At 41.7% G+C, this 12,230-nt stretch overlaps 1 protein-coding gene across 1 annotated transcript in view; it reads right to left on the bottom strand.

Moving 5' to 3' along the window:
• The window catches only part of KDR (kinase insert domain receptor), a 39,583-nt gene that overhangs the window by 23,302 nt on the left and 4,051 nt on the right, over nt 1-12,230 (bottom strand). Inside the window, exons 3-7 of the mRNA XM_069744463.1 lie at nt 11,900-12,087; nt 4,659-4,798; nt 3,363-3,531; nt 2,840-2,979; nt 239-407 (exon numbers count right to left, since the gene is read on the bottom strand). Of these exons, the coding sequence (XP_069600564.1) occupies nt 239-407; nt 2,840-2,979; nt 3,363-3,531; nt 4,659-4,798; nt 11,900-12,087 (806 nt within the window). The remainder of the gene's footprint in view (nt 1-238; nt 408-2,839; nt 2,980-3,362; nt 3,532-4,658; nt 4,799-11,899; nt 12,088-12,230) is intronic.

Below are 12,230 nucleotides of genomic sequence, written 5' to 3'. Positions count from 1 at the left end.
AAAGGGTAACTATCATTTTCAATAGTAAATCTATAGCTCCTTACACCTCTCCCAGCAAAGTGGATTTCGAACATATAGACTTAATATTGAGCATTGAGCACGATCACTGCTCTGAGCGCTCAGTTAATGCAGGAAGAGTGTTTTTCTGAGCGATCGGTGGGGTATCAGCGGCACATAGAAGGCCATATAATACATATTGGTTTTTGTAAATGATAGTTCAATACAAGTCTGTACTTACCATATACAATGACCTTGGTAATGTTAGTCTTACTCATGCCTCCAGTGTCTGCTGTGCAGCTATAATACCCTTCATCTTCCAAAGTTACCTCTTCTATAGTCAGTGATCCCGTGTAGTTCAGAACACTTGTTAACTGATATCTGGATAATTTTTCAATTGCTCTGTTATCCTAATATCACAAAGAAGCAAATGTATAATATATAAACTGAGTATTCACTTCACAGAAAGAACAGATTTCACTCTTGGTAAATTATACATTTATTACCATTTCTTTCACTGTCCATGTAATTGAGATTATAAAAACCGAAGTACAGAAATAACAATATTTATAGTACTTTTTACCTTAATTAACAATCATATTTAATTTTCACAGGGTACCTACATATTGGTGGACACAGTGGCATGTAAAAGTTTGGGCACCTCTGGTCAAAATTATTGTTATTGTAGTTAAGGAAGTTGAAGATGAAATGATCTCTAAAAGGGTTAAAGTTAAAGATGACACATTTCCTTTGTATATTGTGCAAAAAAAATTAAATATAAAATATATATATATATATGTTTATTTTTTTTCATCTTTCACATTTTCAAATATTACAAAAATGAAAAAAGCTAATTCAAAAGTTTGGCCAGTCTGCATGGTTAGTACCTAGTAGAACCCCCTTTTACAACTTGTAAATGCTTTTTGTAGCCAGTCGAGAGTCTTTCAATTTTTGTTTGAGGGATTTTCATCCATTCTTCTTTGGAAAATTCTTCCAGTTCTGTGAGATTCCTGGGGTGTCTTACATGCACTGCTATTCTGAGGTCATCTATTGTGGATTTTGACATGTGTTTTGGATCATTGTCCATTTGTAGAAGCCAATGTCTTTTCAATTTCAGCTTTTCGTACATATGGTGTTATGTTTGCATCAAGTATTTATGTTTGCATCAAATAATTTGCTGATATTTAATTTAATCCATTCTTCCCTCTACACGTTAAATGTTCCCCGTGCCATTGACTTCAACACAACCCCAAAACATGAGTGATCTCCCCCAATGCTTAATGGTTGTCAAGATGCTCTTTTCCTGAAACTCTGTGCCCTTTTCTCTCCATACCTCATCAGTCCACAGGACTTATCTGCAAAGTACTTGTTTAGATATTCTTTTGCATACGTCCGACGCTGAATTTTATGGAGATGATGCAGGAAAGGTTCTAATCGTAAGACACTTCAATGAAGACCATATTTGCCCAGGTGTCTCTGAATAGTAAAACAATGTACCACATCTCCAGAGTCAGCTAAAACTTTTAGAAGGTCTTTTGCAGTCAGGTGGAGGTTCTGATTTTCCTTTCTAGCAATCCTATGAGCAGCTCTCACTGAAATTTTCCTTGGCCTGCCAGACCTTACCTTGACCTCTACTGTTCTTGTTACCTGCCATTTCAATATTGGTTTTCGAAGTGAGGAAATAGCAACTTAAAAACACTTTGCTATCTTCTTATAGCCTTCTCCTGCTTTGTGGGCCTCCACCATTTTCATTTTCAGAGTTCTAGGCAGCTGCTTAGATGAACCCATGACGGCTGTTCTTTGGCACAATGTTAGAGGCTAGGTTTTTTCTAAAGCTGTGAAATTTGCATTACCTGGCCTTTCCTAATGATGATAGTGAACAAGCCACAACCCTAACAGCCTAATTATGGTCTGATACCTTAGTCAAAGTTATCTGAGCACACACATCTCCAAGGGTGCCCAGACTTTATCATAGGCCCATTTTCCTGTTTGTAATTTTTATAAAATGTAAAAAATGATACCTAAAATACAAAGTGAAGTGTCATGTCTAACTTTAGGCCTTTTAGAGATAATGTCATCTTCAACTAGCTTAACTGTTCACAATGACAGTAATTTTGAGAAGGGGTGCCCAAACTTTTATATGCCACTGTAGAACCAAAAGCAATCATGATGCCATTGTGTACTATACACCATTCTTTTACTGTAAGATACTCTTCTATCTCTAAACCTGCTTCATGCTCTGTTTATAACAGCTCAGAATCTCTGCACTCACGGCAAAGCTTATGAAGCAAGTAAGTAATTGGAGCTTTCACTGTTAACCCTGCTGTTCTGTTGGTCAAAAATGACCGACTTTGAACTTCAATATTCTTTAAAATATTCAAGATGCGGCTCTGAAACCCGTGGCCGACCGACCCATCCTCATTTAAGTCAATCAACCACAAGTTTCAGAACCGCATCTTGAACACCCCAAAAAATACCAAAGTTCAAAATAGGTCTCCCCAGACCGAACAGAACAGCAGGGTTAATAAAGGGTCATCTTACAATGAGAGAAGCCGGAGAACATGTGAAGCTCGCCAAGGATATTGATCAGAACTCTCTAGTAGTTCAATAGAAGCAAAAATATGATTGTGGGTTGGAGGACATTGTGTTCCTGAAGGTGGGGCTTCCGATTTGAGAGCCAAAATTGCTAATTAAAGAAACAGAGTGTAGAGGGTAAAAACTGCAGAAGAAGTCACATGTTCATAAATACTGATTTGACTCCGGTACATCCAATAGCTGATTCTTATAATTCCTCTGGAATAATTGAAACTCTTTAAACAAGCAACAAAAAAGCACAAATTACCCCCATTGAAGGAAAGTCCCATTTAAATTGAACTCTGACGTTGAATTGCGTCTGTGCACTGCAAGATAGTGCCAGCTTCTGTCCAACAGCCAAATAGATCTGAGGGTGGGGGGTGATTGAAAGACTGAAGATTTTAAATTCTAAAAGAAAGAGAACAAACACAATAAGATGCTATGTATCATCTACAAGGCAGAGTAATTCTGTGAGATCTCACATCTAAGCCACGTTCACATGTTTAGTATTTGGTCAGTATTTTAGATCAGCATTTGTAAGCCAAAATGAGGAGTGGGTGAAAAATTCAGAAATTATGACGTGTTTCTATTATATTTTTCCTTCAATTGTTCCACTCCTGGTTTTGGCTTACAAATACTGATGTGAAAAAACTCACAAAATACTCAACATGTGCACATGGCCTTACATGACTACACAACGATGATGATTATATTAAGCTATTTTGGTTTATTCATATTATATCACATTAAAGTAGATTATTATTCCTGGAGAACTAATATCTGATGCTTACCTACAACGACAATAATGAAGTTGGAGGATTTGTATGTTTGTCCGTTCAAAGTAGTTTCACAGAAGACCATATCGTAAAACCTCAGCAGTCCACTCGAAATGATGATGCCCTTTTTATAGTTCCAATGTATACTGTGCCCATTTGGAGCAAATGCGTTTTCAGCGTATTTCTGCATGAAAATATGTACAATTAAATCAGTTAATTTACACAAAGTAAAGGTGTAACTCATTTTTGCAAGCTCCAGTAGATGCATTGGTAGTTTGTGGCTATTGAAGTCGAGCATTGTGAACCTTCTCTTGCCTACCAGCATCCCCAGTGCCTCTTCTGATTAGAAGGCATGGTGCGACATCATGTGAGTGTTACGCCACAATGTAATACTGTCAAAGGTCTAATAATCAGAAGATTAAGAAGTTTATGGCTACCAAACTACAGCATGGCTACCAAACTAAAGCATGGCTGAAAGAAGGAGGTTCACAATGCTGTAGCTTGGTAGCCATGAACTAACAATGTGGTCGTTGCACCAAGGTGATGTACATTTTTTTGCAACTCTAGTGACTGCATTTTCTTACCAGTGTGAGACGTGTATTGACTGACAGTCTGCTCTCCTGATCTACATGTCTCACACTGGTAACTCCTCCTTTCATTTAAAATAAGCTCTGGTGGTAGATTCCCAGGGAGATCTACTGTATGTCCAACCCATAGATCTTAGTAGCTCATTTTCATAGTAAAAAAGTTGAAAATTTCTTCCCTATAGATGGCTTAGGATTGGTGATCATATTGAGTCATTTTCTTTAAAGACAAAAATATTGAATTCATGCAAGAATATCATGTATGTGACCCAATTGATCAGAATCCCATAAACAAGCAAATTATTAAACCAAAGCAATTACTAGCGATCTGTAGGATTGGCTCTAGAATTGCCCTGGCCATTAAATGACACAGATTAACAATGACTGTGTGCTTCACACATATAAAAAAAAACAGACATTATGGGTGTGTTCACACCCTGCAGATGCCTTGGAAAAATTCCAGCTGGCACAGATATCCACATGGAACTGCATATTTTACAGAATACCAGTCTTACTTGCAGATTTCCTTTCTCCATTCAGATGAAATGGGTAAAATATGAGACAGATTGGCCTATTATCAATTTGAAAATCAAGAGCAAATTCTAAAATCTGCTTGTATTTATAAGGTGTCACAATATCTCACATCATTAAACAGAAAAGAGAAACGGGTGTAATATTCAAAATCAAAGGGGCATGGACAACATTCTAAAATGTAAGTATTCCTTACTGTGCGCAAGGTTACGTTGAGATCCTCTCGGGAAGCAACGCATGGGATTACCACAGTCTGATTTCCTGCAGAATCGCCACCAGGAATGCGCACAACAATAGGGGTGTCACTAGCTGATGACGCAAATGGAGAGCTCTGATCTAAAGATGAAATGAATGTTGAAAATATAGGCATCATACTCATCATAAAGCAGTAATATAACCAGAGCTGGTCACAGGGTTCAGTTGTGAATGTGAAATATGTTTTATTTAAGCCTTTACCACCATGACAGATAATTAGTTCACTAAAACTTTATTAAAAGACTTTTTGGAACATTAATAGTCAATTAAATGGTCTTTATTCAGGAAGAAATCAGTTGGATGTACCAATGTAATTAAAAGTCACTACTTTAAGAGGCATACATAGAGAGGAGGTCATTCTTTTACAATGCTAGTCCAGGACCACCCCACTAACCCTCCAGGTCTCCTTTGATCTCATGGCAAGAAGGTAGGCATCTGTCTGCCACCACTTTCCAACCTCTGTTGGGAAGAATACAGAAAAGAATTCACTGATACATACTAAATATTAATTAATCTTGCCATATGCCTATTTCAAGGGTCAGAATCAATATCTTATGGACACTCCAAAAATCATAAATCCTACAAGACCTCTCAGAGTCATTGTCCAAACACAATAAAGGTAAAAATTTGACAAATTTTATTAAGACATAGATTACAAGGCTCATGTGTGAAGGACAACAGATGTTGGTTAAATTACAGGGAGGGAAGAAATGATGTCTGTTGTGAATTCTGTGGCTGAGTTCACTTCTGTGGTCACAAGTGGTATTGCAGTCTCTGGGCTTCCTCCCTCAGGTGTTTTGGTGAGCTCGTTGGCTGCCTTGCTATTTAGCTCCACCTGAGTCTGTCTTCCTTGCTCCTTGTCAATGTTCCAGTGTTGGATCTGAGCTACTGCATCTTTCCTTGGGCCTGCTGCTCTGCTAGATAAGTGCTTCTAGTTTGTTTTCTGTTTTTTTCTGTCCAGCTTGCTATTGTCTTTTGCTGGAAGCTCTGAGAAGCAGAGGGGTGCACCGCCGTGCTGTTAGTTCGGCACGGTGGGTCTTTTTGCCCCTTTGCGTGGTTTTCGTTTTAGGGTTTTTTGTAGACTGCATAGTTCTCTTTGCTATCCTCGCTCTGTCTAGAATATCGGGCCTCACTTTGCTGAATCTATTTCATTCCTACGTTTGTCTTTTCATCTTGCTAACAGTCATTATATGTGGGGGGCTGCCTATTCCTTTGGGGTTTTTCTCTGAGGTAAGTCAGGCTTGTATTTCTATCTTCAGGCTAGTCAGCTCCTCAGACAGTGCCGAGTTGCATAGGTAGTTGTTAGGCGCAATCCACTGCTGCTTATAGTTGTGTGAGGATAGATCAGGTACTGCAGTCTACAGAGATTCCACGTCTCAGAGCTCGTCCTATTGTTTTTGGTTATTGCCAGATCTCTGTATGTGCGCTGATTACTGCACGCTGTGTTGCCTGATTGCCAGCCATAACAGTACAAGGAGCCAACCCAATGATTCCCAATAGAGGGAAAAAAGAAATCCTGACATCATTTTTTTTTTCTTAGCTCTGTCTTCAGTCTTTTTTTTCCCCTAGACATTAGAGTGCTTCAGGACACAGCTGTGGACATGAATATTCAGGCTCTGTGCTCCTCAATGGATAATCTCGTTGTAAATGTACAAAAGATTCAAGATACTATTGATCAGAAATCGATGCTAGAACCAAGAATTCCGATTCCTGATTTGTTTTTTGGTGACAGAACTAAGTTCCTGAGCTTCAGAAATAATTGTAAGCTATTTTTGGCCTTGAAACCTCATTCTTCTGGTAATCCTATTCAACAGGTTTTGATTATTATTTCTTTTTTGCGCGGCGACCCACAGGACTGGGCGTTTTCTCTTGCACCAGGAGATTCTGCATTGAGTAATGTTGATGCATTTTTCCTGGCGCTCGGATTGCTTTACGATGAGCCTAATTCAGTGGATCAGGCTGAGAAAAATCTGCTGGCTTTATGCCAGGGTCAGGATGATGTAGAAGTATATTGTCAGAAATTTAGGAAATGGTCAGTACTCACTCTGTGGAATGAATCTGCACTAGCGGCTTTGTTCAGAAAGGGTCTCTCTAAAGCTCTTAAGGATGTAATGGTGGGATTTCCTATGCCTGCTGGTTTGAATGAGTCTATGTCCTTGGCCATTCAGATCGGTCGTCGCTTGCGCGAGCGTAAATCTGTGCACCATCTGGCGGTACTGCCTGAGAGTAAACCTGAGCCTATGCAGTGCGACAGGACTATGACTAAAGTAGAACGGCAAGAACACAGACGTCTGAACAGACTGTGTTTCTATTGTGGTGATTCTACTCATGCTATTTCTAATTGTCCTAAACGCACTAGGCGGTTCGATAGCTCTGCTGTTATTGGTACTGTACAGTCCAAATTCCTTTTGTCCATTACCTTAATGTGCTCTTTGTCATCGTATTCTGTCATGGCGTTTGTGGATTCAGGCGCTGCCCTGAATCTGATGGATTTGGATTATGCTAAACGTTGTGGATTTTTCTTGGAGCCTTTGCGGTGTCCTATTCCGTTGAGAGGAATTGATGCTACACCTTTGGCCAAGAATAAGCCTCAGTACTGGGCCCAGCTGACCATGTGCATGGCTCCTGCACATCAGGAAGTTATTCGCTTTCTGGTACTGCATAATTTGCATGATGTGGTCGTGTTGGGGTTGCCATGGCTACAAACCCATAATCCAGTATTGGATTGGAACTCTATGTCGGTAACCAGCTGGGGTTATCAGGGAGTACATGGTGATGTTCCATTTTTGTCTATTTCGTCATCCATTCCTTCTGACATCCCAGAGTTCTTGTCGGACTTTCAGGATGTATTTGAAGAGTCCAAGTCTGATGCCCTACCTCCGCATAGGAATTGTGATTGTGCTATCGATTTGATTCCTGGTAGTAAATTCCCTAAGGGTCGTTTATTTAATTTGTCCGTACCTGAACACACCGCTATGCGCAGTTATGTGAAGGAGTCCCTGGAGAAGGGACATATTCGCCCATCGTCGTCACCATTGGGAGCAGGGTTCTTTTTTGTAGCCAAGAAGGATGGTTCGCTAAGACCGTGTATTGATTACCGCCTTCTTAATAAGATCACTGTTAAGTTTCAGTATCCCTTGCCATTGATTTCTGACTTGTTTGCTCGGATTAAGGGGGCTAGTTGGTTTACTAAGATTGATCTTCGTGGTGCGTATAATCTGGTGAGAATCAGGCAGGGAGATGAATGGAAAACGGCATTTAATACGCCCGAGGGTCATTTTGAGTATCTGGTGATGCCGTTCGGACTTGCCAATGCTCCATCTGTTTTTCAGTCTTTTATGCATGACATTTTCCGTGAGTATCTGGATAAATTCTTGATTGTTTACTTGGATGACATTTTGATCTTCTCAGATGATTGGGAGTCTCATGTGAAGCAAGTCAGAATGGTTTTCCAGGTACTGCGTGCTAATTCCTTGTTCGTGAAGGGATCAAAGTGTCTCTTCGGTGTGCAGAAAGTTTCATTTTTGGGGTTCATCTTTTCCCCTTCTACTATCGAGATGGATCCGGTTAAGGTTCAGGCCATCCAGGATTGGACTCAGCCGACATCTCTAAAAAGTCTGCAGAAATTCCTGGGCTTTGCTAATTTTTATCGTCGCTTCATCTGTAATTTTTCTAGCATTGCCAGACCATTGACCGATTTGACCAAGAAGGGTGCTGATTTGGTTAATTGGTCTTCTGCTGCCGTGGAAGCTTTTCAGGAGTTGAAGCGTCGTTTTTGCTGTGCCCCTGTGTTGTGTCAACCTGATGTTTCTCTTCCGTTCCAGGTCGAGGTTGATGCTTCTGAGATTGGTGCAGGGGCGGTTTTGTCACAGAGAGGTTCTGGTTGCTCAGTGTTCAAACCATGTGCTTTCTTTTCCAGGAAATTTTCTGCTGCTGAGCGTAATTTTGATGTGGGCAACCGAGAGTTGCTGGCCATGAAGTGGGCATTCGAGGAGTGGCGTCATTGGCTTGAGGGTGCTAAGCATCGCGTGGTGGTATTGACTGATCATAAGAACTTGACTTATCTCGAGTCTGCCAAGCGCTTGAATCCTAGACAGGCCCGTTGGTCGTTATTTTTTGCTCGTTTTGATTTTGTGATTTCATACCTTCCGGGCTCTAAAAATGTGAAGGCGGATGCTCTGTCTAGGAGTTTTGTGCCCGACTCTCCGGGGTTATCTGAGCCGGCGAGTATCCTCAAGGAAGGAGTCATTGTGTCTGCCATCTCCCCTGATTTGCGGAGAGTGTTGCAGAAATTTCAGGCTAATAAACCTGATCGTTGTCCGGCCGAGAAACTGTTCGTCCCTGATAGGTGGACTAGTAAAGTTATCTCTGAACTTCATTGTTCGGTGCTGGCCGGTCATCCAGGAATCTTTGGTACCAGGGAGTTGGTTGCTAGATCCTTCTGGTGGCCATCTCTGTCACGGGATGTGCGTGCTTTTGTGCAGTCCTGTGGAATTTGTGCTAGGGCTAAGCCCTGCTGTTCACGTGCCAGTGGGTTGCTTTTGCCCTTGCCGGTCCCGAAGAGGCCTTGGACACATATTTCGATGGATTTCATTTCTGACCTTCCCGTTTCTCAAAAAATGTCGGTCATTTGGGTGGTCTGTGATCGCTTTTCTAAAATGGTCCATCTGGTGCCCTTGGTTAAATTGCCTTCCTCCTCTGATTTGGTGCCTTTGTTCTTCCAGCATGTGGTTCGTTTACATGGCATTCCTGAGAATATTGTTTCTGACAGAGGTTCCCAGTTTGTCTCGAGGTTCTGGCGAGCCTTTTGTGGTAGGATGGGCATTGACCTATCTTTCTCCTCGGCCTTCCATCCTCAGACTAATGGCCAGACCGAACGAACCAATCAGACCTTGGAAACATATCTGAGATGTTTTGTTTCTGCTGACCAGGATGATTGGGTGTCATTTTTGCCGTTGGCTGAGTTCGCCCTTAATAATCGGGCCAGCTCGGCTACCTTGGTCTCTCCATTTTTCTGCAATTCTGGGTTCCATCCTCGTTTCTCTTCAGGACAGGTTGAGTCTTCGGACTGTCCTGGTGTGGATTCTGTGGTGGACAGGTTGCAGCAGATCTGGACTCAGGTAGTGGACAATTTGACCTTGTCCCAGGAGAAGGCTCAGCTTTTCGCTAATCGCAGACGCCGTGTGGGACCCCGACTTCGTGTTGGGGATTTGGTTTGGTTATCTTCTCGTCATATTCCTATGAAGGTTTCCTCTCCTAAATTTAAACCTCGTTTTATTGGTCCGTATAGGATTTCTGAGATTCTCAATCCAGTGTCTTTTCGTCTGACCCTCCCAGACTCCTTTTCCATACATAATGTATTCCATAGGTCGTTGTTGAGGAGATACGTGGCACCTATGGTTCCATCTGTGGAGCCTCCTGCCCCTGTTTTGGTGGAGGGGGAATTGGAGTATATTGTGGAGAAGATTTTGGATTCTCGTGTCTCTAGACGGAAACTCCAGTATCTGGTCAAATGGAAGGGTTATGCTCAGGAAGATAATTCCTGGGTTTTTGCCTCTGATGTCCATGCCCCAGATCTTGTTCGTGCCTTTCATGTGGCTCATCCTGGTCGGCCTGGGGGTTCTGGTGAGGGTTCGGTGACCCCTCCTCAAGGGGGGGGTACTGTTGTGAATTCTGTGGCTGAGTTCACTTCTGTGGTCACAAGTGGTATTGCAGTCTCTGGGCTTCCTCCCTCAGGTGTTTTGGTGAGCTCGTTGGCTGCCTTGCTATTTAGCTCCACCTGAGTCTGTCTTCCTTGCTCCTTGTCAATGTTCCAGTGTTGGATCTGAGCTACTGCATCTTTCCTTGGGCCTGCTGCTCTGCTAGATAAGTGCTTCTAGTTTGTTTTCTGTTTTTAGCTGTCCAGCTTGCTATTGTCTTTTGCTGGAAGCTCTGAGAAGCAGAGGGGTGCACCGCCGTGCTGTTAGTTCGGCACGGTGGGTCTTTTTGCCCCTTTGCGTGGTTTTCGTTTTAGGGTTTTTTGTAGACTGCATAGTTCTCTTTGCTATCCTCGCTCTGTCTAGAATATCGGGCCTCACTTTGCTGAATCTATTTCATTCCTACGTTTGTCTTTTCATCTTGCTAACAGTCATTATATGTGGGGGGCTGCCTATTCCTTTGGGGTTTTTCTCTGAGGTAAGTCAGGCTTGTATTTCTATCTTCAGGCTAGTCAGCTCCTCAGGCAGTGCCGAGTTGCATAGGTAGTTGTTAGGCGCAATCCACTGCTGCTTATAGTTGTGTGAGGATAGATCAGGTACTGCAGTCTACAGAGATTCCACGTCTCAGAGCTCGTCCTATTGTTTTTGGTTATTGCCAGATCTCTGTATGTGCGCTGATTACTGCACGCTGTGTTGCCTGATTGCCAGCCATAACAGATGTCTTAGGTTGTTTCCTCTCCTTTTTTTCCCTATCACTGGTTATGATGACTAGTTGAGCATTGTGTATGGTAAAGTGCAATAATACATCTCACTCAACTGTACGTTAAATGGAAACATTATAAGACAGACACAAGATTTTAAGATTTATTCTGGTTGGTAGAAGTCATCACCTATGCACAACGTAGGTGGTCACTTCTAGTGGGGGTACAACCACTGATAACCCCAATTAAGCATTTTTATTCCCGTTGCACATCTATGACAGCTACTCCATTCATTCTCCATGAAACTGCTGTAAAAAGCCCAATACAGCGCTTCGGCATTCCCATGGAAAATGAATCGATTGGTGGTTAAGCATGCACACTGCTGTTCCATTGTAGTGGTGATAAAAGTGCCTCATTCTGGCGATCAGTGGGGGTTTCACCAGTCAGACCCCCACCATTCTAGAAATTATCACCTATCCAGAGCAATGGCAGGGTATTAGAGTATGTTCCTTTGGATAAGTGATGACTTCTTCCAATCAGAATGCCCATTTAAAGTCTATCTTCATGTACTCTAACAAAAGTAGAAAGAAGCCGGCCTTCGAATTCACAATCCTTTATTCACCAAATGCTACATTTAATCACAAAGTGGAACTGAAGTTCTACTTCTCTTGCCATTTTGTTGTTCTTTGGATCAAACCATTGGCAGCTCTGCTCCAGGAGTTTATTTTAATCTGTGCTCCTTTTCTTTATTTTGTAAACTATATTAGTGACATGTATGCACTTACCACCAATGGACACGTGAACCCTGGAGACACTACTGCTGCCTTCATAGTAGCACTTGTACATTCCTGTGTCATTAACAGTGAACTGGGATACAACAATTGTCTGGCAATAGACACTTTCATTGCACACAAAGAGTGACAGGCGGCTATCAACAGGACCCGGCAATGACCAAACCACTGGTTGCTCCCCACTGAAAAATAGAGAATTAATATTTACATAAAATCTTCTCCTTCAAATTATACAATTCTAGATATCGATAATGACTTGATGTGTAATGCTGAAATATGTAACGTCTAAGACCATGTATATGTATAATGTGAGTATGAGTTATAC

Source organism: Ranitomeya imitator, chromosome 1 (genome assembly GCF_032444005.1).
Source record: "Ranitomeya imitator isolate aRanImi1 chromosome 1, aRanImi1.pri, whole genome shotgun sequence".
Taxonomy (NCBI): domain Eukaryota; kingdom Metazoa; phylum Chordata; class Amphibia; order Anura; family Dendrobatidae; genus Ranitomeya; species Ranitomeya imitator.
Note: the sequence above shows the minus strand (reverse complement) of the source record. Positions and strands in the feature narration are given on the sequence as shown.